This window comes from Sciurus carolinensis, chromosome 12, assembly GCF_902686445.1.
Source record: "Sciurus carolinensis chromosome 12, mSciCar1.2, whole genome shotgun sequence".
Lineage (NCBI taxonomy): Eukaryota > Metazoa > Chordata > Mammalia > Rodentia > Sciuridae > Sciurus > Sciurus carolinensis.
The window spans coordinates 112,576,795-112,603,515 of record NC_062224.1 but is presented as its reverse complement, the minus strand read 5'-3'; the positions used below and the strand labels follow the sequence as shown (position 1 = coordinate 112,603,515).

The window sequence follows — 26,721 nt, the reverse complement described above, 5'->3', positions numbered from 1 at the left end:
AACTTAGCCAAAGCACGGAAGTGCTAGGAAGCCTCCCAGAGGGGCAGGAGGCTGGGTCAGGATCCTGATGCATGCACAGGTCCCACACAGACAGAATGGTGGGGAGAACCCCACCCACAGTGTCAGAGGCCCAAGCGAGCAGGGAGCGTGATGTCCTGATGTCCTGCATCCTCTCCTATCGGTGCCTGTCACTGCCTGGGCGTCTCTGGCCTATGCTGTTGAAACACCTTCCTGGGTTTGTCCTCCTTGGTTCTAATCGCCATCCGCTCCAGCCTCCATGCAACTCTGATCTTGTCGGACCGTATCACTTCCATGCTTAGAACTTCCTGAACCCTCGAAGATGGTATACAAACCCTCGTGTGAGGCGCTCAGTGCCCTCCAGACCTGTGATCTCCTGTCTACCTCAGCTTCTGCCGCTCCTGTCGCCTGGAGTCCAACAAGCCTGGGCCACGTGCAGCTCGCTGGGTCACATTCTCTTGTTTGAGCATTGGCGTATTTCTCTCCCTGCCCTGCTGTTTGCTTCTTGCTCCTCCGACTGGGAGGTTTTTGTTCTTCCTTCCACCCTTGCCTCTTCTCACTTCCTCTGAAAGTCATTCTTGTTCTTCTCCTTCGGAGCGCTGGCCCGGCCCTGAACAGAGCTCACTGCCACACTTACCTTCTCTGGCTCTTAGTGTGTTCCAGGGGGAAGCTGTCTGCGGCCCCTGAACCCCCGAGGCACTGGTGAATGCTTGACAAGTGGTAGGCACTCCCCATGGTGGAAGGAACGGTGGAAGGGAGGCAGGCGGGAGGAAGATGAGGGTGAACAGCAGGGATGGAAAAGGGAGGCAGCTAGAGACGAGATTGTTAGCTCAGCTCCTCATGTTCAGACCTTCCTATGTTTCCAGAAATCTGAGCTGAGCTGTTGGTGCAACAAAACTAGTCCAGGTGCGTAGTTTGTTTACATATTCAAGAGTTTCAAAGCAAAAATAAATAAAAGACTCATTGTTCCTTAATCTCCTAGGGATTTACCTTGCAGCTCTGGGGAGCATATCAGTCACTGTTCTGTTCTTTGGAACCAGGACCAGGGCCCTCCCTCAGCCCTCTCCCCAGCCTTTTCTTCCTTGGCTCCCCTCTCACCTCCCCTGTTCTCCTCTGTTCCTGCCATTCTCAGTCCTTCTCTTCCAGATTTTCCCAAGGACCCACACCATGAAGGATACAAAGAAAGAGGGGTTTTTACTTTAAGAGCAATAACTCCTCCCCCTTTCTCAATTTGTCCATCAGAAGACTTTGCTAAAAGCCTCCCTTCCACATTTAGAGAACTGCTGGTCCTCCTGGGAGGCGGGAGGCTGATCAGAAGGTAAGGCCTCTCTCAGGCATTCGTCCTACATGGAGGTGATTGGCATAGTGGATTTGGGGCAGGTTTGCTCTCTAGTTCTGACTCCTTCATTTGTTAGCTCTAAAACCTTGAAGAATTTTTAGTCTCAAGGTGTCAAAGCTTCCTTTGCAATTGAGAGCACAGGATTGGTGACCTTCTTCCTGTGTAGCATTCACTGGCTGCTATTTTTTTTAGCATATTGTATATCAGGTGATGCCAAATTGCCTATCTTATTATAGCAAATGGTATAAATAATGAGCATCGACTATAAACATGCCTTCTTATGCTAAGGTAAGGATCCCGACACATAAACCTCAGCTGGTAATTCCTACTGAGAAACCCTAACTAGCAACGGACATTCTTCTGAAGTTCTTTCCAGACTCTGCTACAGGCAACCATGGCCAAGAGGGTGGCCATCATCGGAGCTGGCGTCAGCGGCTTGGCTGCCATTCGGTGCTGTCTCGAGGAGGGGCTGGAGCCCACCTGCTTTGAGAGGAGCAATGACATCGGAGGGCTGTGGAAGTTCTCGGTGAGTGGCACATCTCTGGGACACTAGAGGAAGGGAGATGGGTTCCCAGTGCAAATCACATCTGATCTAATTCAGAGTCAGACAGCAGATCACAAAAGCTCCAGGTCTAGAAAGTAAAATCTTACCTCTCCTGTCACACTCATATATGACCACTCAAAACTACTGCAAAGCAGCAGGACTTATCCCGAAGAAGCGGCGCTAGTTCCTCAGGCAACACCCCACATGGGGGAGTCTAGGCCTCCAGCCTGCAAAGGATACTGGTGTCATCAATGAGGTAAAAACACACCACCACCTTCCCATGTCACTGGAAGGCTTCTGTCAGTCGCTGCTCTTAAATCTTAAGAAATGGTTGAAAAAAAGGTAAACAAATCCGGGCTAAGGCCAGAAACCTGAGTTCTGGTCTCAGCTCTCAAGTTTTCTGAGACAAATTGCTTTTTTTTGGACCTTGAATACTCATTTGTCTAATGCAGAAGTTGGAAGATAGGTTCCCTGGAATGGGAACCTGGAATGGGTTTCCCATTTCTAATAGGATGAGTCTACAATTAATTCACATCTATGATGAGATACAGATGGTTATAAATGCTGATTATGTAAGTGACTATTGGTTATTGATTTCAAATCCAGAGAGAAAAACGATGGTCTTTGCTATTTGATTGTTGTAGAAATAATATAAACAGAAAATAGTATACATAAATGCAATTTTGAAATTTCAAAAGCCAGGTTTGGAGAAACTTCGAGGCTTTCTGTCCTGACTCTCCCCATTGTAACTGGATGCAAATGGTATGTGCTTGACTTGAAGACATTGTACCCACATCCTTGGTCCTATAACCATCTTCCATGTTAGTTACTGTCCAGCCTGCACCCATAGGCTCCTCAGATAGAGTCCATCAGGGCTAATTCAGAACACATTTGCATTCATCTCAAAGTTGGGTGGTTTTTGTTTTTATTTTGTTTTTGTTTTACATTTTTGGTCCCCTTTCATCAAAAGTATTAGACGAGTCCCTAATTTTGTTTTCCATTAGAGAATAATCAAAAGTTAATTTTTTTCAAAAATTCCATTTTCTCATATTTGCGTTTGCTCAATTGGCTTAAACTAAATCATGAAGTGACTCTCCACCGTCTCATCAGTAACATCTAAATGCTGAAGGAGCCTCTGTCCCGGCAGGGTTTTGTGTCAGGGACTGAGAGCAAACTTGTGGCATGAGCCCGCTACTTAAATGGTCCTAGGAAGCAAGCTATGACATAAGGCCACAGTTCTTTGAAAACCAATGGAAAAAACTCACTTGATTGGCAAAACATTTCTTGAAAGTCATTGGTCCAAAAACACGAGTTGAATTGACACAAGGCTGTCCCGCTTTGTGTGATGTGGCAGAAATTTTAACACATTAAATCACAGGTTGAAACCCCGGAGCATTTTGGAGCAAACACCCAAAATGTACACATTGCAAAATCGATTTGGCCCTAAGAGTTTCAAATAAAAGGTAATAGAACCTCACAACAACAAGATAACCCGGGTGACTGTCAACCCGCGGGCTTCAGAAGTGTTCCTCTGAAATCTTGGTGGGTCGGAGGAGAATCCCTCCAGGCAGAGCTTAGCTGCACCTTGAAGGTTGTCCTCAGGCACAGGAAGTGAAGGACCAGGATAAGATACCTTTCCCACCAGGACACCACCCGCTCAGCAGCAGTGAGCCTACCCTGGTGCCACAGGGATCAACAGTCCCTGAAAGGCACAGAGAAGGCACCAACTCCCTGTGTCCAGGGAGAGCCCGCGTGTTAACTGGTATTGCCAGGTTCACATTTATGGGAGCAGCAAGTGACAGATCAGTGAGATGCAGAGTCAGACTCTGGTGATCCACTGTACTTGCAAAGTCCTACTCAGAGGCCCAGCGGGGATGTAAACACATGCAAATACTTGAAACTTTAGCCTCCTCGACACACCCAGCCCTTCTCTCTTTTCTGAGGAAAGCAGCTTGGCACAACATCTGATGCAAAAGGGATTTTTTAAAACTGTGTTACATAAGCTTTAATCCTGCAAACCTCACACAAGGTGTGCGGAAAGACAGAAACCTGATGATACTGAACCTTCCACTACGTGCTTTTCCGAGAAATGGAAACCACGTGGGGTTTACACACCAGCAGCCTGGGTGTGAGAAAGTTTTAAGTTTCATACACTCCTAGGCAGGGCCTCGGGGCCTCAAAAGGTTTTATTGATACTGCAGTAAGACCTTGTTCAACGTGCAACAGATCAGGGTCATTTTGATTGCAAAAAGGGAAGACAATAGAACCAGGCCTATGTGGACATTTTTTCCCACTAATTAATTAATCCACCCATCAAATATGTACTGAGTGCACCACGTGCCGGGTGTTGTCTGGCTGCAGTTGCACCAGGCAGCCAGCATCGTAAGAGTAGAGAGAAAACCAGGGTTAAAATAACACGAGTGAATACAGCTGAAAGCCAAGGGCTGAGGTGGAGAAGGCTCAGCTGCTGGTGAGAGGGAAGGAAGCAGGAGGAGGGAGGGAATTTGGGGTTGGAGCTCGGGGTGCACTTAGGTCAGCAGAAGAGGACAGGTAGGCAGAGACGGAGTGGGAGAGAAAAGCAGGGGAGATGCTGAGGGGAAGGCTCGGCTCCCGTCAGCCTTGCCCTTGCCCTTGAGTTACTTATGTTCTCCAGAAGAAGGGGAAGGAACACAGGGTCCAAGACCCACAGTGACAACGTGCCAGTAGTGGCTTGACCTCTGACCTCCAGGGCACAGCCTCCGGGCCTCGAGGCAGCCTCGCGTCCTCTCCACATACTGAAATCATGAAACGCAGGCCCTGGAGCGCTGTTGTTATGTAACGTGTTTTCTTTTCCTCTGTTTGAAGATCAGTCGTTTGGGGTGAATTCCAAACTCTTTTCTCTTTGTGGTAAGATTGGCTGGGGTCAAGGGATGAAAGCAGAGTCATTAAGATGAAAATAATCCCAGCCTTAGGCCTCTTTCCCAGAGCAGAGTCCTCCGGTCCAGTCCCCAGCCCAGGACTCCGCCCTCCCGCCCGCCCGTCCAGGGGCATCTGAGGAGCCTCCTTCCGGCCTCTTCCCCCAGCCAGGGCCGGAGACACTCTGAGAGCAAACAGGAAGCACTCAGACCGAGCCCTGGGGCAGGAGCCTTTGCCTTTTGCCCCCTGACCTCCACGAAATTTCTAAGTGAGACTAAAAAGGTGAAAATCCCTACAGTTAGAAGTGTCTGAGATGCACAGCAGCCACGGCAGAGAAAGCTTGTGGTTCCAACTCCAGGAGAAACACAGGCAGCCCCTCCCTCCCGGAGACAGTCCTCTCAACCTCTTCCAGCACTTGGTCTCGTCTCCCAGAGGTCAGCTGAGGTGGGAGAACGAGAGAGCAGCCCCACCTCCCTCCCTCTCCCCCACTGCACGAGAATTCCTTCGGGCCTTGGGGACACCGAGGCTGCCAGCTTCTTGATGGGTTTCAAGGCAGTACACTGTGTACACTTTTATCCTGTCCTTGCACAGAGAGGAAATGTTTATTCAAAGCCGAGCCGTAGACTGTCTCTCAACCAGAAGCCGCTTTTCAATTACACAGTGTCTTTAAAATGAAGTGCCGAGATTTAACACGTGTTCTAAGCCTCTGGTTTCCTGTGCTTCCTCGGTGAAGAGTGACTACCGATAACAGGTGCGTTAAAGACCTCTTCAAGCACAGAGCTCACCTGCAGTGCGCAGTGGTTCTCAGACTGTGCCTCCTGGGCCAGCAACATGGCAGCTCCTGGAACTTCTTAGACATGCTCATTCCCAGGCCCTGCCTCGGAGGCACTAGCTCTGAAATGCCGGTGGTGGGTTAAGGAAATCCCACGGAACCACGCCAGACACGGGAAATCACGTAAGGGAGTTTATTAAGCAAACAGTGTCTCCCTTTAGAGTAAGAGAGGAAAAGAGAGGGAAAGAGAAAGGGCACGCTAGAGAGAGTGGAAAGAAAGGAGGAGGAAAAGCAAGTGTGTAGGAGAGAGAAGCAAGAGAGAAAGATGGCGGTTGAATTCCACCAGGCTAACAGGCGACCAATATCGGAGAAGGATACTTGCAAGCTGAATGATGAACCAATAGCTAGCCAGGATGTCCACAGACTGACAAGTGGTTGGGAGGCGGGGAAATGGCTGCAGCGGGATGAGCGGGGGAGCAGCTTTATACATTACATTCCCCCGTTTCTGTTTTTATAAGAAAATCTTTTGCTCTCCAGTTCTTTTTGAAGCCTTCTCTCTCCTTCCTGCCTAAGTGACTGGGGCTGGTTTTGCAGGTGAGATGTAAAAAGTTCATTCTCCTTCCAGACTTCCAAAGGCAGATGGTTTTCATGGACTTCATTTCCTCGATTTGACAATCCCCTATTTCTACACTAACTGCCTGTCCTCAATTCTGACTTCATTTACCCCTCTAATTCTAGGAACTCCTTCACTGCTGTAGGGAAAGGGGGTGATGACCCATCTGGCTTCTTCAAGCTGGAAAGGGGCAGCGTGGGAGTTACCTTTTGGAGTTACCTTTTTAGAAATCGGGTCAATTGAGGGGTCCATGGTAGAAGTCCGGTTGGGAAGAGCAGGTTGTAAAGGCATCTGGGGATGGGTGCTTCTATGAGAGAAGAACAAAAAGACATGAGTACTGATATGAGATTGATACAATATAAATGTTGCAGAATCTGGAACATGCCAATGCATATCATGAAGATGACAGTCAATAATCCCTCACCAGGGGGTGGAAGAACTGAGAAGTTGTTCCCATAACAAGGCCTAGCAAAGACTGGAGAGGACAAGGCCTTTATTTGGGAACTTTAACATTGTTCAGGTTATCAGGAATGTAAACACAACATTTAGTAGAGATCTCTATACTTCTGTTTCTAGCAAACATAGATTAAGCCTACCTATAGGCTTTAAACTGACTAAAACTTCTGACTCTGGTAGTTTCTCTTGATAGTTATCAGGCACATTTGCCTAAGAATCTCTTTTGTAGCTTTTAGTCTTTATTCTAGTGGGCTAACACAAGTGTACCTCTTAAGTTCCTTTTAAGTATTATTTCTTTTAAATGCCCAAGAATGGCTATATTTTGGTTTTAACTGTTTTGCTAGGTGTTTAAGATCAAGCTGGTCAAAGTGACCTCTTCCTGTCTGTTAAAGAGTCAGCTGAGTTCCCACAGGGGTCACTCATAGAGAACTTAAGAGCAGCTTCTTAGCTCCATTAGTGCCATTGGTTACGCAGGGTCTCCTCGATGAGATGGCTTCCCTTGAAAGCACCAGGGATGTCTCCCTTTTTCCTTGACCCTCCTCTGCAGCAGGTGCACTGAGTGGCTTTTCCTCTAGTGGCCTCATCAATCTCCTTGATCAGGAGGTTGTGTGACCCAGAGTTGCAAACCTCCTTAGAGAAGTCCTCTTGTTCCCTGGGTTCAGGCTGACTTTGAGGGCAAGACCTAAATATGGACTTTTCTTGACCTCTGTATTTAATCTCAATCTCTAAGTTTAATCTTAACCATCAAGCAAGTCAGTTTCACCAGTCATAGAGCAAGAGTACTGAACTTTAACTTCAATGTCTATGACTTTACAGTTATTTACCCCCTTTTATCTAATTGGGGTTTACATTATCTGTCCTATAGGTGACGGCTTACTATTCCAAGTTAATTTATGGTGTTCACTCTTGAAGCAGTACTTCTGCAAAATATTGATTAGGAAACAATTATAGTTTACAAGGAAAATACAAAATGGAATCACCAACAGTAAAACATTCAGTTTGTGCAATAGCTATCTTGAATTTTGGCTGAGTTCCCGTTTGAGATCACAGTAATCTTTACAACAAACATCGAACTTTTGAACACAACTTTAAATGAGTTAAAGTCTGGCTTACTTTGGAGCCATTTTGACATGCAGCAGGGTTGTGAGGCAGAGCCTTATCTCAGGTAAGGTGGGGCTTTTCACAAATCTTAGGTAAAATGTTCTAATCTTGAAGCTAATTTTTCCTCTTTTGCCATGACCAGCATGACCAAATTCTCAAGTTCAATGAGGGGCAAAGGAGTATTAGAAAATAAAGGGTTATAAACACAGATTTTGAAGATTAAGCTGAGATCAGATGGAGCTCTGTTCTCTGATGGAAACACGGATCTAAAGAGTTATGTCAGCAATCTTTATATATGTGCAATGTTAGGTTCCAAAGTTACTGTAAGGTGGACAGGAACCAAAGAAGGGAGCTGATGAAACACTGGTTATCTAGCAAAAGAATTCCTTTCTGCCCAAGAGCTGTGTGCCTGAGATCAATGTACTGCCACAGCAGTTAGGCATCTTGTGCCCCTGCACAGGAGCACTCCCAGGCACCAGGCATGCCACAGCCATGAGGTCATCAGAGACCCCAATCTCAGTCACTTTTGTCCCATTTTTGCTACTGAGCATTACACTCTTTCTTAAATGTCATTTTAAGAAGTTTACATATATTGACTCCTGAGTCTATATGAACATTAGTTAACACAATTTAACATTATGTCTAAAACATGAATTAAAGAAAGGCTGAGAGAGCTTTTAAGTTTCCTTTTGTGTGGCAAAGTGGTAAAAGGCTTTCATGCTTAACCTTTAAACAAATCAGGCTCTCAATAATTTTTAGAAATACACTTAACAAATTTTATATATACCCTATTGATAGCAGGTCCTATAATAGAACATTAAATGATAGGTATACCATTACAGACAAGTTTAATTTGGAGAATAGCAGCTTGATAAATTTTCTGCTTTAAAGGCTTGTATACCTGGAAAATATGAACACATTTAATATATAAAGAATAATGTTTAAGTATGTTACCCCATGGAATAACTTTGTAAATTAATCAGATGTCTCCAACAAACATGTTTGAGTAATCCCATACATGTCAACTCTAATTCATTCATCTTATTGTAAAAAACCAAGATATCAGACAAGTGTAAAAAAACAAGATGTCAGACAAGTATAAACACTATTTGCTATCTCTTTCCTGTTGAAGGAAAGTCCTATAAAAGTTGATGTTAGACATTTTGTAAACATCAACATTTTAGTAGTTTGACCACTTAGAGACTTGTGAGTTAATTTTAAGGACATTTTACTTCTATTAGTTTACCCAATTTAAATTGAACCTTTTTAAATCATGTGAATTAAAAATATTTGGATCCATTTTTAAAATTTTAATTTTTATGCACACTTAAATTTAACACAAAAGCAAAGGCCTTGTAATGCTTATCTCCATTGCAATGTAACGGATGTTCAAAAATAACTCAAGAGTTGGATAAAAAGAACTGATCAAAAATTATTAACCTAGGTGTGTAGGATCAAAATTGTGAGCTCAAAAATATAGTATTTAAGAAAAACAAAGTCCTAGAAGAAAAATGATAATGGTCATTAATTAAAGCATGAGAAAATGAGGAGAGAAAAGGTGAAAGGGAGAAAAGTATTCTGAGTTGTAGCCCAGGAGAAATTTAAAATGGACACTTTTTTTTCCTTGGGTTTGAGACTGGTCTCCCACTGAGCCTTCCTCCATTTACATTTCAATATAAGCCTTGACTGAGATCTGAATCCGAAAGGGCTAAAATGTTCTAGCAGAAACTTGATGCTTAGGTCCTTTTAACCCTTTTTCCTGGTTAATAATTAATTTAGGTTTGGACGCATTAAATTGTCAAACAATTATCTCCCACTACTTGTGGGGAATGGGGCTGTTTATATTACATGGGGGAGCAGGGGAAGATGGAGAAGCAGGGTCTGGAGGTACCTGAGCCTGCAGGAAGAGCCAAGAAGTGAGAAAGAAGAGACTTGAAGATAAGGGATCCCTTTCCATCTGCCCACTTGCTCACGGAAGCTGTGTGCCATTTCACAAATGGATTTTGATGGCTTTAAGTACCGGGGGTCGGGCAAAGGGTTCCCAGGGTGGAATTTGCCAGATTGGAGGACCCAGATTCCATGGTGGGTACTGATACAGCCGAGTCTGTGGCCAGGGCATCCCCAGGCCAGAGTACTGGGCTGGAGATGAGGGGCAGCACATTGATTGTGTCGTCACACAAGCACCAATGTGTGTGCTGGGCAAAAGCCGAGAAGAGTTGAGGACCTGATATCAGGGTTTTCGAGTGCGAATGCGAGCACGAGATGAGTCTCAACCCTGAGAGAATCTCCACCATAAAATCAGGAATCCACCCGGCAGATAAGACCGACTAAGGGGACAGCCGTAACTATAAAAGTTGTGGCTGGGGTACCCCCACCCCTCAGCAGCCTCGAGGGTCCCAGATAAACTGGCCTAGGGGAACCCGCCTAGGGGACTCACCAACCTAAAGTCCGGTGATGGATGCAGAGCAGAGCGTCCAGGCAGAATGGAAGGTGGGGCTGTGTCCGGTGACACTGGGGCTTAGATGGGGTTCCACTCGCTTAAGAGACAGTGGAAGATCCTATCCAAGTCACAGCACCAATGTAAGGAAATCCCGCGGAACCACGCCGGACACGGGAAATCACATAAGGGAGTTTATTAAGCAAACAGAGTGTCTCCCTGCAGGGTAAGAGAGAAAATGAGAGGAAAAGAGAAAGGAAAGAGAAAGGGCGCACTAGAGAGAGTGGAAAGCAAGGAGGAGGAAAAGCAAGTGTGTAGGAGAGAGAAGTGAGAGAGAAGCAAGAGAGAAAGATGGCGGCTGAATTCCACCGGGCTAACAGGGGACCAATCGGAGAAGGACACTTGCAAGCTGACTGATGAACCAATAGCTAGCCAGGATGTTCACAGATTGACAAGTGGTTGGGAGGCGGAGAAAATGGCTGCACCAGAAAGGGCAGGGGAGCAGCTTTATACGTTACAGTGGGACCAGGAGCCTGTTCCAAGGTGTCAGTCCTCCAGGTGACTCCATTACATTGACCTTGACAAACCGCTTCAGCATAGGGTTCTGTTGCCAGTGAAGAGTCTGCTGGACACTCCGTGTAGCAACCGAAAAGGCAAAAAGTCACAGCCTCCTTTGGATTGTTTCAATGTTGTTTTTAACATAAGAATGAGATCAGAACCAGTGGTGGTGCAAGATTAGAAAAGGAAGGCCAAGGGACTGGAAAAGCAGAGCTGATATCAAGGCAATTGGAATATGAAGGTTACTGTGGCAAGGGAACCTGGTCCTGGGCCAGGTTCTATGTGCAGGGCTCTCCAGTCCACCTCGGACAGAGAACTTTCAACTCTTACTTTTTTTTTTTTTTTTTTAATATTCAAAAGATTGTAGTTAACTAAGAGTAGAATATTCTCGGAGGGGAACACCGTCCTTGGTTTCCTTTTAAAGCTTTGTTGCTGTTCCCAGGAGCATGCAGAGGAAGGCAGAGCCAGCATCTACCGGTCTGTGTTCACCAACTCTTCCAAAGAAATGATGTGCTTCCCGGACTTCCCGTACCCCGACGACTACCCCAACTACATGCACCACAGCAAGCTCCAGGAATACATCAGGACCTTCGCTCACACCAAGAACCTCCTACGGCACATTCAGTTTGAGGTGGGGCCCTCGTGACTTTCTCTGCTGCTGTTAGTGATGTGGACAAGCTAGAGAAGAAATCAGGGGACAGCACCTGCTGTAGAAATCAGGGCTGGATTCTTGTAAAGCTCACCAATCAGTTGTTGGTTCCAACTATAAAATCCTCACGTCCTAGGTTTTTTCCTGCTAGGTTCATTCTGCACTAGTCTCAGAGCTTTCAAAATACCTTAGAAAATGCTGGAGGCCGTGATCCCATGATAGTACCATTCCCACCCTCATGCTCTGATGTTTGGGAAATAACCTGAACTTCTCTAGCTGGTATTTCAACTTCTGTGGGTTCAACGTCAATAAGCTGCGGTTCAAAGAAACGTGGCATTTGCTAGGAATTCTGACATTTTGAAAAGGGTGACTTGACAGAGTCACAGCCCATCCTTCACCCACTTAGTTCACTGCATTCCTCCTTAAAGGGTCATCAAGCGTTCCTGTGATGATCATCTTTTGCACTTATTTGGAATCCTTAGCCTTAATTACTACTGTTAAGTGCATACACATAGAGTGAGCAAAATTATGAGTTGGGGTCTTATTTCCATAAGAATCTACCTGGAGTTGTCCGGACAGCTAAAATAAAGCTTTCCAGTTCTCATTGTCCTCACTAACTTCAGGTGTTTATGATATTCCAAATGCAGGAAGTGCCTCGCTTTATGATGGTGATTTTGACACACATTAACAAAGTTCCCAATATGGGCTTTGCACTGTGCTGTTTGTTGTTTGAGAAGTCAGAGACTCAGCCCTCAAGAAGCTCTAATCTATTTGGGGATCAAAATAAATACGTAAATGTGAACATTTAGCCTAAGTAACAATATAAGATTTAAGTAACAATTTAAATCAAAAGAAGAAAGTTTAAAAAACTGTCTACAGTTCATAAAGAAAATAATGCTATGGAAATGATGAAGCAAGAGTATTCTTTGGGGCCAGGCATGGTGGCACATGCCTGTAATCCCAGCGACTAGGGAGGCTGAGGAAGGAGGATCACAAGTTCAAGGCCAGCCACAGAAACTAAAAGAAGCCCTAAGCAATTTAGTGAGACCCTGCCTCCAGATACAAAATTAAAAAGGACTGAGAATGTGGCTCAGTGGTAAAGCACTTCTAGGTTCGACTCCCCGTACCAAAAAGAGTACACTTGGGAAGGAACTCTTCTAGAAAAGATAAAACTTGAGTTGCATTTCAGTGGGTAAGTGAGTGACATGAGTAAAATTACAGAGGGGAAATAGGTCCCACTCTTATGGAGAACAGTGACTAAACCAGATTGGCCAAGAGGGAGGTCATATCAGCTAGGACAAGGTAGGGCCACAGGCACCAGTAAACCTGTGTGGTCTGTGGCTTTAAAAACAATGAGGGTGACTGTGCAGCCATGTAAATCAAATCTGGGTGGTCTATCCTGAGATGGGGTGATGGTACCACAGTCATCAATGTCGGCTTCACCCTTCTTAGCATGAGTCTACAGTATCAAGTTCGCCTCACCATCCAAAACAGCTGCTGGAGCTAAAGTCATCACATCCACCTTCTAGGCAAGAAAAAAGAGGGGATGAGGGGCAAGAGAATGCTCTCGAGCTCAATTGGTGCCCTTCACAAACTCCCCTGTACAGGGCTGTCTCCTGTACTTTAGAGCCTGAGAAGTGTGTCCTTTTGCCTGGTATGTGGTCACTCCAAACAAAATCAGGATTCAGTTAATAAGGGAGGAGGGGAACAGATACTGAGGAAGCCATTAGCAGTGTGGGAATATTGGAAAATAAGACCAAAAAAGTAAATTGGAACAAAATCATATGGACTTTTAATTATGGCACCAGCTGTGTAGACTAAATCCTAGATACTGGGAAGGAACTGAAACAATTTCGAGCAGGAGACAGAATCAATGAGGTCTTGCAGGAAGATGGTTCTGACCAGCAGGCCCGTGGCGATGAGGGCTGGGGACAGGCTCCTGAGACTCTTGCAGCCTTCTGCGCCAGGGGCTGCCAGCACGGAACCCAAGGCCTGGCCAGCAGTCGTGAAAACAGGGAAAAAGAGTGAGAGTTGAGATAAAGGTGTGTGTGGTGTGGAGCAAGATGAAGAAATACCACGCAGAACAGGCTGGGGGCGGAACCCGGGTGGCTGGCAGGCTCCTGTCTTCTTCAAATAGGAACATGGAAGCCACTTGGGGAGAAACTGGTAGATCACTCACAAAAACACATCAGGTGACCTTCCAGATGGAGAGGTCGAGCTAGATGGGATGGCAGAAAGGAGCCCATGGCGGGACGTGTGTGTGCTCAGCCCATGGGAGCTGCTCACGTTTCCGGGAGAGCCTCTGCCCCCAGCCAGAGAGGCCAAGGACACGCCCAGGTCAGGCCATCTGTGCCACGCAGCTGGGAGCCAGGGAGGGGAGGGAGCCAGGTCAGGGGAGGGCCCATTCACAGCAGGTCATTTACCCCAATCAACTAGCCAGATGTCAGAAAGAAGGAAATCCAGTGAGCAATCTTCCCTATGCCATTGGAAGACTCACTGAAGATGTGCTGTGACTCCTATTTTGGTATCTTTCCATACATTTCCCAACGACCAGGACAGCTCACAGCAATGATGTTTTCCACAGAAAATACTCAAGAAAGAAAAAAAAATAGAATCACAAATAGAAGGAACTTTTCTGGTTTTCTTTAAGACCCTGGTTTCCAGTGTAAAGAAATGTCCTGGCTTCTTAGTCACTGGCCAGTGGATGGTTGTTACTGAGAAGGACGGGAGGCAGGAATCCACTATTTTTGATGCTGTGATGATTTGTTCAGGACACCACGTGTACCCCAATCTGCCTGTGGATTCTTTTCCTGGTAAGTGTGAAAAATGTATAATAATCTGGGCCTCATATGCAAACATCAGGGTTGAAACAGGTCTTTGAATAGATGATATGTAATTGTTCTTAAGTTACAAGAGATTTCAGAAGAAAAACAGTTTAAGTCTGATGATAGGCTAAGCATAATAATAAATTGCCCTCTAAACCCCCCGTGTTAGGAGAATCAAAGGTGACACGAGTTCTTATTCCACAGACAGTGACTCAGTACAAGTCCTGACCACACAGGGGGCCTCTGAGTGGAGCGCATTCAAAACAGTGGAGTCCAGCTAGCAAATGATTTAAACAAAGGCACGTTTTCTAATTCCTAGGAAAAACCTGACTCTAACTTCATCTTCACCCACCATTTGCGATTGGCTTTTGTCATCCCTGTGATTTGGGAGTGTGTGTGTGGAAGCGGACTCCACGGCCATCCCAAGTGCAAACCTCCCCCAAATGAGACGCACACCCAGCCTCCCTCCTTCTGCCACCCTTCTTTCCTACTCTGCAGAAGAAGCAGTGCACTCAAAGAGTCCCCTCTCCAGGCATGAGGTCCACAGGCCGAGGCAGAGTGGCGACTGAGGAAGAATAGAAGGCCCAGCGGTGAACGCTCCTTGGCAGTAGGTGCAGCACTCAGGGTATGAGGTCAGAGCACCTGGGCTTCACTCCCTGTTCCTCCGGCTCCTGACCACTGAGGCTATTTGTCCCAATTTCTTCATCTTTTAAAAGAGAGAAAACAAGGCTGCCACTCAGGGGTGCCATCAAAAGCCAGTTGTTAAAAAACAGGACGCGCACTTAGCAGAGGATCCCCCACAGTACACACTGCATACGTATTAGCCACTGTTGTACCATCGTCACAGCAGAATTCTAATACCTGAAGATTTTAAGGCCCTTGAAGTAATTATTTGTGGGCTTAATATCAAAAACTTAAGTGGAGAAATGCATTTCAACTCAGGAACTTTTTAAATTAAGGCCAATAATAGGCTTAAAAAATACAGAAAAACTGAGTCTTCGTGGTTTCCAAAAATCACTCAAACCACTCCCCATTGCTCCCAGGCCTCCAGCAGTTCCAAGGCAGCTACCTCCACAGCCGGGACTACAAGGGCCCCGAAGCCTTCAAGGGGAAGAGGGTCCTTGTGATTGGCCTGGGGAACTCAGGATCGGACATCGCTGTTGAGCTCAGTCGTCTGGCCGCACAGGTACAGGACCTAAAAGGTTTGGGAAGAACACATAGATTGTTCTACTAAATCAACAGCCTGGGTGCTGGCGATGGTGTTGGCCATGTGGTACCACCTGTTGATAAGCCCTTAAAGTCAAGGAGGCCTCGAGACATCTGCATGTGCAGAAAAGTCACGTGGCCCAGGGCAGAAAGAAAGTTCCTTCCACGGAAACTGAAGTGAGTGTTCAAACGTAGTTATACCAGTGAGTGTATCTGTATTTTTTGTGCATGCGTTAATTCTGTGTTCTGATAACTTCCAAGTCAGTCGGTTCCCAATCGGGCTCTATCTTTATCTGTTTCATGCTATTTCCCATCACCTACCACACGAAAGGTACTGTGTCTGCTCTGAAGTTCTGGAACACGCACACGACTTTGCTTTGTGTATGCATTCAGTCAACAGCAAGTGTTCAGTTTATACCGGGTCCTTCTTATGTATCAAAACTGTGCTATGCTAAAACTACGGACATAAGTTCCTGACTTCAGGCCCAATGGATGGGTGGAGAGGGCATGGGAGGCGCGTGAAGCATCATGAGAGGAAGCATGAGTCTCCCAGTGGGATTAGGTGTGGCAACGGCAGCACACAAAAAGCGACTCCAGGCTGAGCTGTAGGAAACCAGGGACCCACACGTGGCCTGGCCCTGAAGAAACCAAGTATTTTTTTAAAATATTTTTTCATTAACTGTCAGTGGGTCTTACTTATTTGTATGTGGTGCTAGGCAAGCATTTTACCACTGTGCCACAACACTAGCCCCCCCAAATTATTTTTGAGACAAATAATCAATAAATAAATTTTAAATGGTTGTAAAGAAAACCTATAGTTTTTTAAAACTTAAAATTCCCTCAAGTTATCACAAAGATGTTAGAATAGACCAGAAGCCAGACTTGCCTGGGGGCTGAGGCAGCTGCCATTGTTTGGAATTCCTGCCTCGTGTACACCGGGAGGACAGGAAAGGAGATGGGGACAGAGAACAGAATTAATCTGGTGTCTCCTTAGCCTCCCTCCATCTAGAGATTTAACTGCTTCTTCCCTCACCTCCTTCCACTACCCACCCTCCAGCGGCTCACTGGATGGGCTGGTCCCACCATAACCACCATCTTAGTCTCTGAGCACATAAGAGTAAGCCTGCCGTAGTTGAATGGTCTTCTTGTTCCAAGAGGTATGGTTCTCATTATTTCAATGGCTATTACCAGCACCTCAGGGTAGTGAGAGGGGAATCCTGCCTCTACCTACTTTCAATTATGGACTCTTCATCCAGACCTCACCTTTGAAAGGTTTTAGTCAGTTTTCTTTGGTTTTGGTTTGGTTTTTCTTGTTTGTTTTTATTTTTGTTTCTGTGACCAAAAGACCTGGCCAGAACAATTTTAGAATAGGAAAAGTTTATTTGGTGCTCATGGTTTGAGAGGTCTCAGCCCATAAACGGCCAACTCTGTTGCTCTTGGCCTGAGGTGAGGTAGGACATTATGGTAGGTGGTGTGGTGGAGGAAAGCAGCTCAGGATATGACAATCAGGAATTACCGTCCAGTTAATCCCTATCTGTGGATTTATGCACTGATTAGATTGAGGCTTTCATATCCTGAACACGTCTCCTCTGAAATTTCTTGCGTTGTCTCACACTTTGGGGAGAGACCTAATTTCTAAACCATAACAGAAGGTGTTCCTACCTAAATATTGAGGGAAATATATAGAAGGGTCCAGAGAATTGAGTCATGTTTGCTTATTTCTTACAAAGTGATACTAATCTGTGTTGCCTTTCCCTGCCAGGTCATTATCAGCACCAGAAGTGGTTCCTGGGTCATGAGTCGAGTTTGGGATGATGGCTACCCTTGGGACATGGTGTATGTCACCCGCTTTGCCTCCTTCCTCCGGAACATCCTTCCGTCATTTGTCTCTGACTGGTTATACGTCAAGAAGATGAACACGTGGTTTAAGCACGAGAACTATGGCCTGGTGCCTCTAAATCGGTACTACGAATAGTATGTATTTCATTGGTCAAAACGTGGGGCATAGTTCCGGCGAAGTCTTTCTGTCTAGATCCCACTACCATTGTCTCATTGAGTCAGGTGGGATTAAATTAAAAACGGCACAGATGACACCACATGCTATATGATCATGTATGGGCTGGAAATCTGGTTGAGATCAGTCTGGAAAAGGTGTACAGATGAATCCAAATGGGCATGGAGCTGGCATCCAAGTCGTCCTGAAGAGCAGGGCTCATCCAGAGTAGCTACGAGCCACAGCACAGAGCATGGAGGGCCAAACAGACTTCTTTTGAAGAATATCTTGTCCATGCTTATGTGTGAATGAGTTATCAATAACATCTGCTTCCCAAGACTGTTGTCCTATTCAGTGGGACAAGAAAGATAAAAATGGTTTTGTAAGCTGTGGAGCATTATAAATATCAGCTCTTAGCCTCAGGGTTCTGATGTGCTTCTAAGGCACATTTAACAGAAGAGTGTCAATCAACATTGTCTCAGTCAGTAGGAAATCTCAGAGCAATAGTGAACACTTCCTCCACCCCTGGTATCGTCACTAATTTGTAAGACAGTCAGGAGACAGGGGACCTGTAAAGCAGTGAAGGTCCACAGGGCTGATGTGGCCTGTGAATTACTGAGACTCATTTACTGACTTCTTCTGGAGAAAGAACCCAAAGCTCACTAGTGAGGAAGGCGTTCTGGTTAGAGGGATCGGTATATGAGTTGTGGGAGAAGGGAACTTTTAAGTGGATAAGAAAAGAGAGGCTCACTAAGAAGCCTGACTTGCTGACCATGCTAGCCAAAAAGTTTCACTGTGTGTAGAGAAACTAGTTAAGGAAAAAGGAGGCGCAACTATAAATCGGCACACCAAGTAACAGGTTTAGGAATGAAACCTTGATGCAAAGCATTTGTCCTATCCAGTCTCACAGACTGCTCTATCCCTAAAGAAAAATTAATGTTGATTTTACACCCTTAAAATAGGTATGTTTGACATAATAAATGTTCCAAAGCTTGAGCTGGGTAATATTTTTTGTCTGATAAAAGTAACTACAAACCATATGGTGTGGTGGAGGAAAGCAGCTCAGGACATGACATTCAAGAATTACCACCCAGTTAATACCTATCTGTGGATTTATGCACTGATTAGATTAAGGTTCTCATATCCTCAATACTTCACCTCTAAAATTCTTGCAATGTCTCACACATGAGCTTCGGGGAGATACCTAATTTCTCCATTTAGACAGTTAATACACAGTTTTGGAAATCCATTCATTCTACAAACTAAACTCCCTCTTAGAAAAGGTTCTAGGTATCATTTGCCAGTGAAACCTTTTCACTCCTCCTTTGCTTGGGGTGAAGGAGAACAGGATCAGAAAATCAGGCTTTGCTGTGACCTACTTTTTTTTTTTTGTATAAGGCAATAAGAGGTTACAGAGTTACAGAGGTAGAAAAGTGTGGAAATATATAAAGACAAATTTTAACATTTACAAAGTTTCTTTGTATATGAGAGACTTAGAGGAAATTCCAAAATCCCTGAAGGAAACTTAAGTCAACATGAAATATGTTGTCATAAAAAATATCATTCCTAGAATTTTGGCAACCAAAATGCAGTATCTAAGTTGTTATTTTTCTTTTGTGACCAGAACTGATGGAAGAAAACCAAACATGGCAATAAAACACTCACCACAAATCTTTAAAGTCTTCCCAACACAAGACCTTAAAAAATAATAGTTCACTTACAATCATGGCACTGCATGTGCTGGGTGCCTCTGAAAGTGCTTTATAGATAATTGTTCTTTTAGTTCCCACAAGAGCCCTGTGAAGGAGATTCCAAGATTCTCCCCATCGTACACACAAGGAAACAAGGAGAAGCAACAGCCAGAAAGAGACGGAGCACTTGGGCCACCTGCTTCAGCATTCACACTCAACCACTGTGTTGTGTCTAGAATTGGTTTTATTCTCATCTATCTGGTCAATCTCCAAGTAATAAAAATACCCATAAGAGAATGCTCAAATTTCAAGGGTCAAAAGAGGAAGCTCCAACAAAAATTCTTAAGAATTATCACAGACAGTAGGAAAGGAATTTCGCAAGTGACCTCTGTGCCCTTCATGCCAATCGTTAGCAGATCAAGTTTGGTTACGGTTCTGTGAGCAGCTGCAGATATTTCTTGGAAACGAGGTATTTTTTTTAATGTTCCACAATATTGGTGCATGAGAGTTGTACATATTGATGGGGCTTATCGTTACATATTCATATGTGCACACAATATACACACAATTCAATTTGGCCAATATCACTCCCCAACACTTCAAAAAAAATTTCTAGGTGACTAGCTTGAACTGAGAATCATAGTTCTCATAGGCAATGGTTTTGAAGTTTTCAAGCGTCTCAGATATGCTGTGCATGTCAGATCGCTTTTCTACTGGTTATAAGGAACTTTTTCATGCCTTATAAGCATATTTATTCATTTAAAAATGTCACCATGGCCTTATTAAATAATTACAGGTAACTATTCACAAAATTACTAATCAACCATTGCTCACAAAGCTAGCGATTGGATTATCTCACACTTTGATTCATTTTTTTCTTTCCTTGTGCGTAAACACAGCGCTTGAAACACAACTTCCGCTGTTCTTTGGAGCTGAGGTGTTTCAAGAGGAAGGCAAGACTGTCTGCTCTCGTTTCTGCAGGCCCCTGAGGAAAGAGCCCGTGTTCAACGACGAGCTGCCATCCCGCATCCTGTGTGGCACCGTGTCCATCAGGCCTGGGGTGAAGAAGTTCACAGAAACCTCAGCCATTTTTGAGGATGGGACGGTGTTTGAGGCCGTGGACTCCGTCATCTTCGCCACAGGCTACGGATATGCCTACCCCTTCCTAGACGACTCCATCATCAGAAGCAGAAACAACGAGGTCACCTTGTACAAAGGCATCTTTCCACCGCTCCTGGAGATGCCGACCTTGGCCGTGATTGGCCTTGTCCAGTCCCTGGGGGCTGCCATCCCCACAGCTGACCTGCAGGCCCGCTGGGCTGCTAAAGTGTTTGCAAGTAGGTGGGCCATCCGTATTTCAGTCGTTTGGTCAATGAGCATTTATGGAGCACCTCCTGTATGCCAAGAACTGTGCTAGGAATCCAAGGAAGCAAGACAGGCAGGTGCTCCTTGACTTCCCAGGGCTTGGAATAGGCTATGGGGGATGCCACACTGGGGAAGCTATGGGGTCGTCTGGGGAGGGAAGCTGGACAGTCAGTCACTCCACAGAACAGCACAGGAAAGGCACCAGGGGGAAGAGCGACCTGGCATGAGGAAGAGAAGCCCTCCAGTGCAAGGGAACATGAAGCAGAGGCAGGGGAGTAGCCAGGGATGGAGGGAGGTGATAGGTCACCCGGGGCAAGAAGAGTATAAAGAGGAACTTGATCTTCACTCAGCGGCCTTTGCAAGGGTTCATGTGAGAGAGGACAGCAGTGGGGTCACTGCAATCCCAGGTGTGTCGCCAAGGTGAGGAGGGCCTGGCGGTATCACTCTGACTCCATGACGGTCTTCTCCTCCCCCTTCCCGGACTTAGGCCCAGGAGCTCCAGGGGCTGCAAGAATTCTTATGTGAGGAGATCAAGAAAATGAGGATTACATGGAGAAAGTCTCAATACATGGATTTAATTACTCCAGTGACACCGATTATCATTAATATTGAACGTGTCCTTTTATTCAAGGATTCAAAAATCTCAATCAATATAAATACAACTTACCTAATAATGTTCATAAAAACTTATGCTATAAGGAATGAAGAAGCCAATACAATAATAGACTGCTTTTTACATTTGTTTTCTAAAAATTTTGTGGATGCTTACATTCCTCTTTCAAATGCACCTCGAAGGATGATTATTTAAATGAATGCTGTCATGAAATCTCTTACAAAGGTCCTCCCTGTAAAATCCTTGTATGGTCCTTGTCTCTTGAAAGGCAGGACAGTGCCCAGAGCCTCGGGTTTTATGGGAAGCCTGGACATAGTTCATAAACCTAGGATATTTGCATGAAACAAAAGGTGTCTTTTATTCATTTAGCAAATATTTCTTGCAAACCTACTATATGTCGGCTCTGTCTTGCACTCAGGACACAACATGAAACAAAGACCTCCCAGAATCTGACCCCTCCTTTCCAGGGGCGCACACAGTGAAAGATGGCGGCAGAGGAAAGGCGCTAGCAATGCCCAGGGCGCGCTCCTGCCCCTGCCCCGCAAGCGTCTGCCAACCTCCTCCCTCGTTGCGAAGGCCCGTGGAGGTGGTGAAATTTGCAAGCACTGAAACTCATCTGCTTTCCCTTAAAACATCCTCCCTGGCTGCTGATGAACCTGAACATTCATGGAGTCCGGTTTCAGTTCATGCTCCTCCTTCTCTCCTCCTCCTCCCCAACTCTCCCTTCTCTGCTCTCCTGATCGTGGACTCCCTTTCACTCATCTGTCTATTTTTTTTTTTTTTTTTTTTTTTTTTTTTGCGGTGCTGGGGCTTGAACCCAGGGCCTTGTGCTTGCAAGGCAAGCACTCTACCAACTGAACTATCTCCCCAGCCCCATCTATCTATTTTTTATTGGTTTTTTTCTGCTTACACATAAAGGTGAAATTCCCTGAGAGATTTATATATACACAGAGACTGATATTTTAAAAATTCATTCCACATTGCCTCCCTTCCCCATCCCTCCTCTCTCCCTCTCCATCTCCTCCTTCCACTCCACAGATCTGCCCTATGATATCCCATCCTCCCCTTCTTCTTTATTTTTCTCTCACTTCCACATGTGAGAGAAAACATTCGACCCTTGATTTTCAGAGACTGGCTTACTTCCCTAAACATGATGTTCTCCATTTCCAACCATCTATCAGCAAATGACATAATTTCATTCTTCTTCATGGCTGAGTGAAACATCATTGTATATACATAGCACAATTTATTAATGCATTCATCTATGGACAGGCATATCTGGGTTAATTCCATAATTTGGCTATTGTGACTTGTGCTGCTATGAACATCGATGTGCCTGCATCATTACAGTACGCTAATTTTAGCTCTTTTGGGTAAATACCAAGAAGTGGGATACCTGGGTCATATGGTGGCTCCATTCCTAGTTTTTTGGAGGAATCTCCATCCTGCTTTCCAGAGTGTCTGTCCTAGTCTGCAGTCCCACCAGCAATGTACAAGCTTATGTTTCCCCCCGCATCTCACCAGCATCTATTATTGTTTGTGTTCTTGATAATCACCATTCTAACTGGAGTGAGATGAAATCTTAGTGTAGTTTTGATTTGCATTTCCCTGATTGCTAGAGATGTTGAACATTTTTCATGTATTTTTAATAAGAGGATATAGACAAGAAATTTGAAGAAACAAGAAGCTGTTACATGCGTGAGGTACACCTGAGGTATATTGAGGATCAGGCCCTCTGTGGCATTATGGAAATCGGAGACTGGGTGATTTGTAGCTACAAACATCTCTACCATCACCACCTCCCTGCAGGGCTGCTTCACCATTCCCTGAGAAAGTTCATCAACTTCTCAGGTCTTTGTGTCTGAATCATTAGTCAGCTAAGGATACCAAAAACAGCTCTTCTCAATAGAAACGTTTTAAGGATACAGTTCATAAGTACTGAGTGAATTCCATCATGTGTCACTGCATATTTCTGATTTCTTGGCCTTTTCAATATTTTTCTCCTCATTTCTTTTTCAGACTCGTGTACCCTGCCAACCGCAAATGAAATGATGGATGACATCGATGAGAAAATGGGGAAGAAACTCAAGTGGTGAGTGCTAGCACTCGCTAATGACATAGTCCCAAAGTTGTCTCTGTACCTAGCAAAGCACCCGCAGTCTGTAATTCGCCACCCGTCTGAGTTCATGTTTTTTGAATACTTTCTATAATCAAGCTTATTAGTGGGTAATCAGTCACTAAATCTCAATATAACTCTGAAACAAAAATTCTCTAATAGGAAGAATTTTGCCCTCCAGGGAACATTTGGCAAAACCTGGTCATTGCAAGCAGAAACAGCATACTACTGGCCTTCTATGGGAAGAGGCCGAGATGCTGTTGAGCACCCTCTAATGCAGAGCACAATCCACCACACCAAAGAAGCATCCAGCACAAATGAGAATAGCACTGCTGAGGAATGACTCCACAGCTTTACCCAAATGCTCCTACTCCATCAGCCTGTCTGCCAGCAAGTTAGCTAGCCACAAATCGTGCAGTGGCGTCTAGTCTGCAATCATAAGAAAGTCAAGTAAAACTTGGGTCAGGCTTCCATGTTCTAGTGTTTTCTTCCAACAGAGTTTGGCTTCTGATCCGTCCACATGTGTTTTCAAACCTAACACCAGGGAGATTTTAGAAAGTCATTTAGGTGTTCAGACCTCATCTATTTAAGTGTGCTTTCCATGTTCATCACTTCCATAACAGAAAATATTTTTCCAATGGTTTATCAAAATCTGTTGAAAAGATAATTAGGCACAGTGGTATGAATAGGCAACCACGTGGGAAGTTTCTTTCCTCTTTCAAGTCTGGATGTGTTATTCCTCAAACGCCCCAAGATAGGCGACTGCGCGGGGCCTAGAGAAGAACAGAATCCTCAGATTGAATACAACCTCCCTACATGACCTCCTGGGACTCTCAGAGGAGTCACAGAGGCAGGCACTCCAAAGGCCATGATTCATGTAGCTTGACATCCTTTCCCTTAGAGGCCAACAAGAAAATAGAGGAAGAAAAAGAAAGAAAAAGAAAAAGAAAGGTCTACGCGTCAATCTTATTACTTAAATGACAAACTACTCTTCAGGTTTCCTTAAGGATGAGGCCACACTCCCACTAAAGTATGAAATAATTCACATTAATAAAGACAGCAATATTAACTGTTCATAAACCCAATTTTAAACAAACTAATATAAAAATCAAACCTTGGGCAGATTCTACACAATGTCATGCATAGAATAATTGCGTTAAAGAGTAACCTGAGTTGGGCTGGAGTCAAACGCAGAGATTAGGAAGAAGAAAGAAAGAAAAAACTCACTTAGCCACAGAACAAACTTTACTCCAACTTTATAGGAAAAGGTTGGGGTGGGGTATGACTAGAGGTGCTGACTAAAGTGCTATTATTCTGAGAAATAGAATAAAAAATCGTGCTTCTGTTGGCAGCTGGGACTCCTAGTCCAGCATGTTCTTTTCTCTCCTCAGGTTTGGCCAGAGCCACACCTTGCAGACAGATTATATCACCTACATGGATGAGCTGGGCTCCTTCATCGGGGCCAAGCCTAACATTCCCTGGCTCTTCCTGACTGATCCCCTGCTGGCCCTGGAGGTCTTCTTTGGCCCCTGCAGTCCTTACCAGTTTCGGCTGATGGGACCAGGGAAGTGGGAGGGGGCCAGGAATGCCATCCTGACCCAGTGGAACCGCACAGTGAGACCAACCAGGACAAGAGCCGTCAGCGAAGCGCAGCGGCCCCATCACTTCTACAATCTGCTTAAAATGCTCTCTTTCCCGGGGCTCCTTCTGGCTCTTTGGCTCACATTTTACTCATGATAAGATCTTCTGGGCCTCAGAGTTCAGCCCAGGATTTCAATCCCCGAATAAGACACAGAGACACGCCAGCACCACGTAGACCTCCTTCCCTTCTTCCCTCAGATGTCGCGCTTGAATCAAAGTAGAAATAAAACAGGAAATACCCAGCTGCTCTGTTGCTGAGGAGAATCTGTTCTCTAAAAAGGCTTTTCTCATGCTGAATAAGCATTAGGATGTTTGAGACAAGGAGAAGGATGGGAAGTTGAATAGCTATACGCAGATTTTCCTGCTAGAGTAAGTTTAGTAAGCTTTATAAAATGTTTTATCCTGTCGATTATAGAATATCAACCAATGTCTTTCCCACAATATTAAGTGTTTGACAATAAATCAATTTAAAGGTTTATGACACTATAACAACTGAGATAAAATGAAAAAGAAGTTGCTTGAAGAGGACGGGCAGCAGGCCTGGAGCACTTGCCTCGCACACATGGGTCCTGGGTTCCATCCCCCGGGCTGCAAAGCAGAAAGAACACCCACTGGGGAGCTCCACTAGGCAAGCCGCTGGATGTGAGAATGCAACACTGCCAATCACATGCAAACTCATCGTGAGAGCATCACACCCTGATACAAAGCAAGAACATTACAGAAAACTAAAACTCAGATCAATATGATCCATATCCCTCTTAGACATACATACAAATTCTTAATAAATGCAACATATAACCCAGTACATAGAATGGGTAATATATCATAGCCCTGTAGGATTTATTTCAGGAATGCAATGTTGGTTTAATAGTCAATGTAAGTCACCATATTAATAAGCTAAAAATGAAAAACCACATGCACAGAAAAACATCTGACGAAAACCAACGTCCACTCCTGATGAAAAGTCTTAGCAAATAAGAGTCAAAAAGAAGCATCCTAACTTGATAAAGGGTGTCTGTTGAGAAGCTCCAGCTAGTATCTCACCAGATGGTGAAGGACAGAATGCTGTGTTCCTAAGATCAGGAAAGAGGGATGGACCTGCCCTCCCCACTCCTGTTCAGTAATGTACTGGAGCTTCTAGCACGTTCCACAAGGCAAGCAGAGGAAATGAAGGACAGCCAAACTGTATGGGAGGAGTGGAACTCTTGACCCTTAGCATGATTGTCTATGTAGAAATTGTGAAATCTACTGAAAAGTACAAAAACAAATGTGTGCATTTCTTTTTATTATTATTCATTTTTTACTTGTTCTTTTTAGATATATGTGACAGTGTTTTTGACTTATTACACATGCATGGAGTATAACTTATTCTAATTGAGATCCCATTCTTGTGGTTTTACATGATGTGGAGTTTCACTGTAGTGTATTCACAGGAAAATTGGTTGCATTTCCATATACTAACAATAAACAATAACAAACTGAAATTTTTTAAACTATCATTTTATAAAAAAAACTCCAAAATTATGAATATTCCAGATATATCCAGCATAAGTTAGGTAAGACCTATACACTAAGGACCACAAAGCACTGGTCATAGAAATTAAAGATCAAAATAGAGGTGTACAGAATAGAGGTGTACTGGGCTAGAAGACTCGGCATCGCTGTCATGTCAGTTCTCCCGAAACTGACCTAGATGTTCAGTGCAATACTAATGAAATCCCCCCACAGTCTTTTTAAGAAATTAAAAGCTGATTCTAAAGTTTATAAGGAATGTAACATGTTGGGGGCTATGCCATGCAAACTCGCCGAAGATGGCGCCTGGCAGCTAGCCAGAAGCTGTTTTGATCACATTGAAGGTACGCGTGCACAGGTGTTCTCAAGTGCTCCTG

The 26,721-nt window shown here is 44.6% G+C and overlaps 1 protein-coding gene across 2 annotated transcripts; it reads left to right on the top strand.

Annotated features, from left to right (window-relative positions):
* The first annotated feature begins 1,111 nt into the window (after positions 1-1,111).
* Positions 1,112-26,329, top strand: LOC124961642 (putative dimethylaniline monooxygenase [N-oxide-forming] 6). 2 transcript variants are annotated; one of them, XM_047520491.1, is made up of 9 exons: positions 1,112-1,336; positions 1,646-1,883; positions 11,176-11,364; positions 14,033-14,195; positions 15,251-15,393; positions 17,176-17,375; positions 20,079-20,438; positions 23,095-23,167; positions 24,583-24,721. In XM_047520491.1, exons 2-8 carry the CDS (start codon positions 1,752-1,754, stop codon positions 23,120-23,122), a joined length of 1,215 nt encoding a protein of 404 aa, XP_047376447.1. In that variant the 5' UTR covers positions 1,112-1,336; positions 1,646-1,751; the 3' UTR covers positions 23,123-23,167; positions 24,583-24,721. The 2 variants fall into 2 exon arrangements, with proteins under 2 accessions (XP_047376447.1, XP_047376446.1); XM_047520490.1 differs by having other exon boundaries at positions 1,113-1,336; positions 20,079-20,434; positions 24,583-26,329.
* Positions 26,330-26,721: the final 392 nt, after the last annotated feature.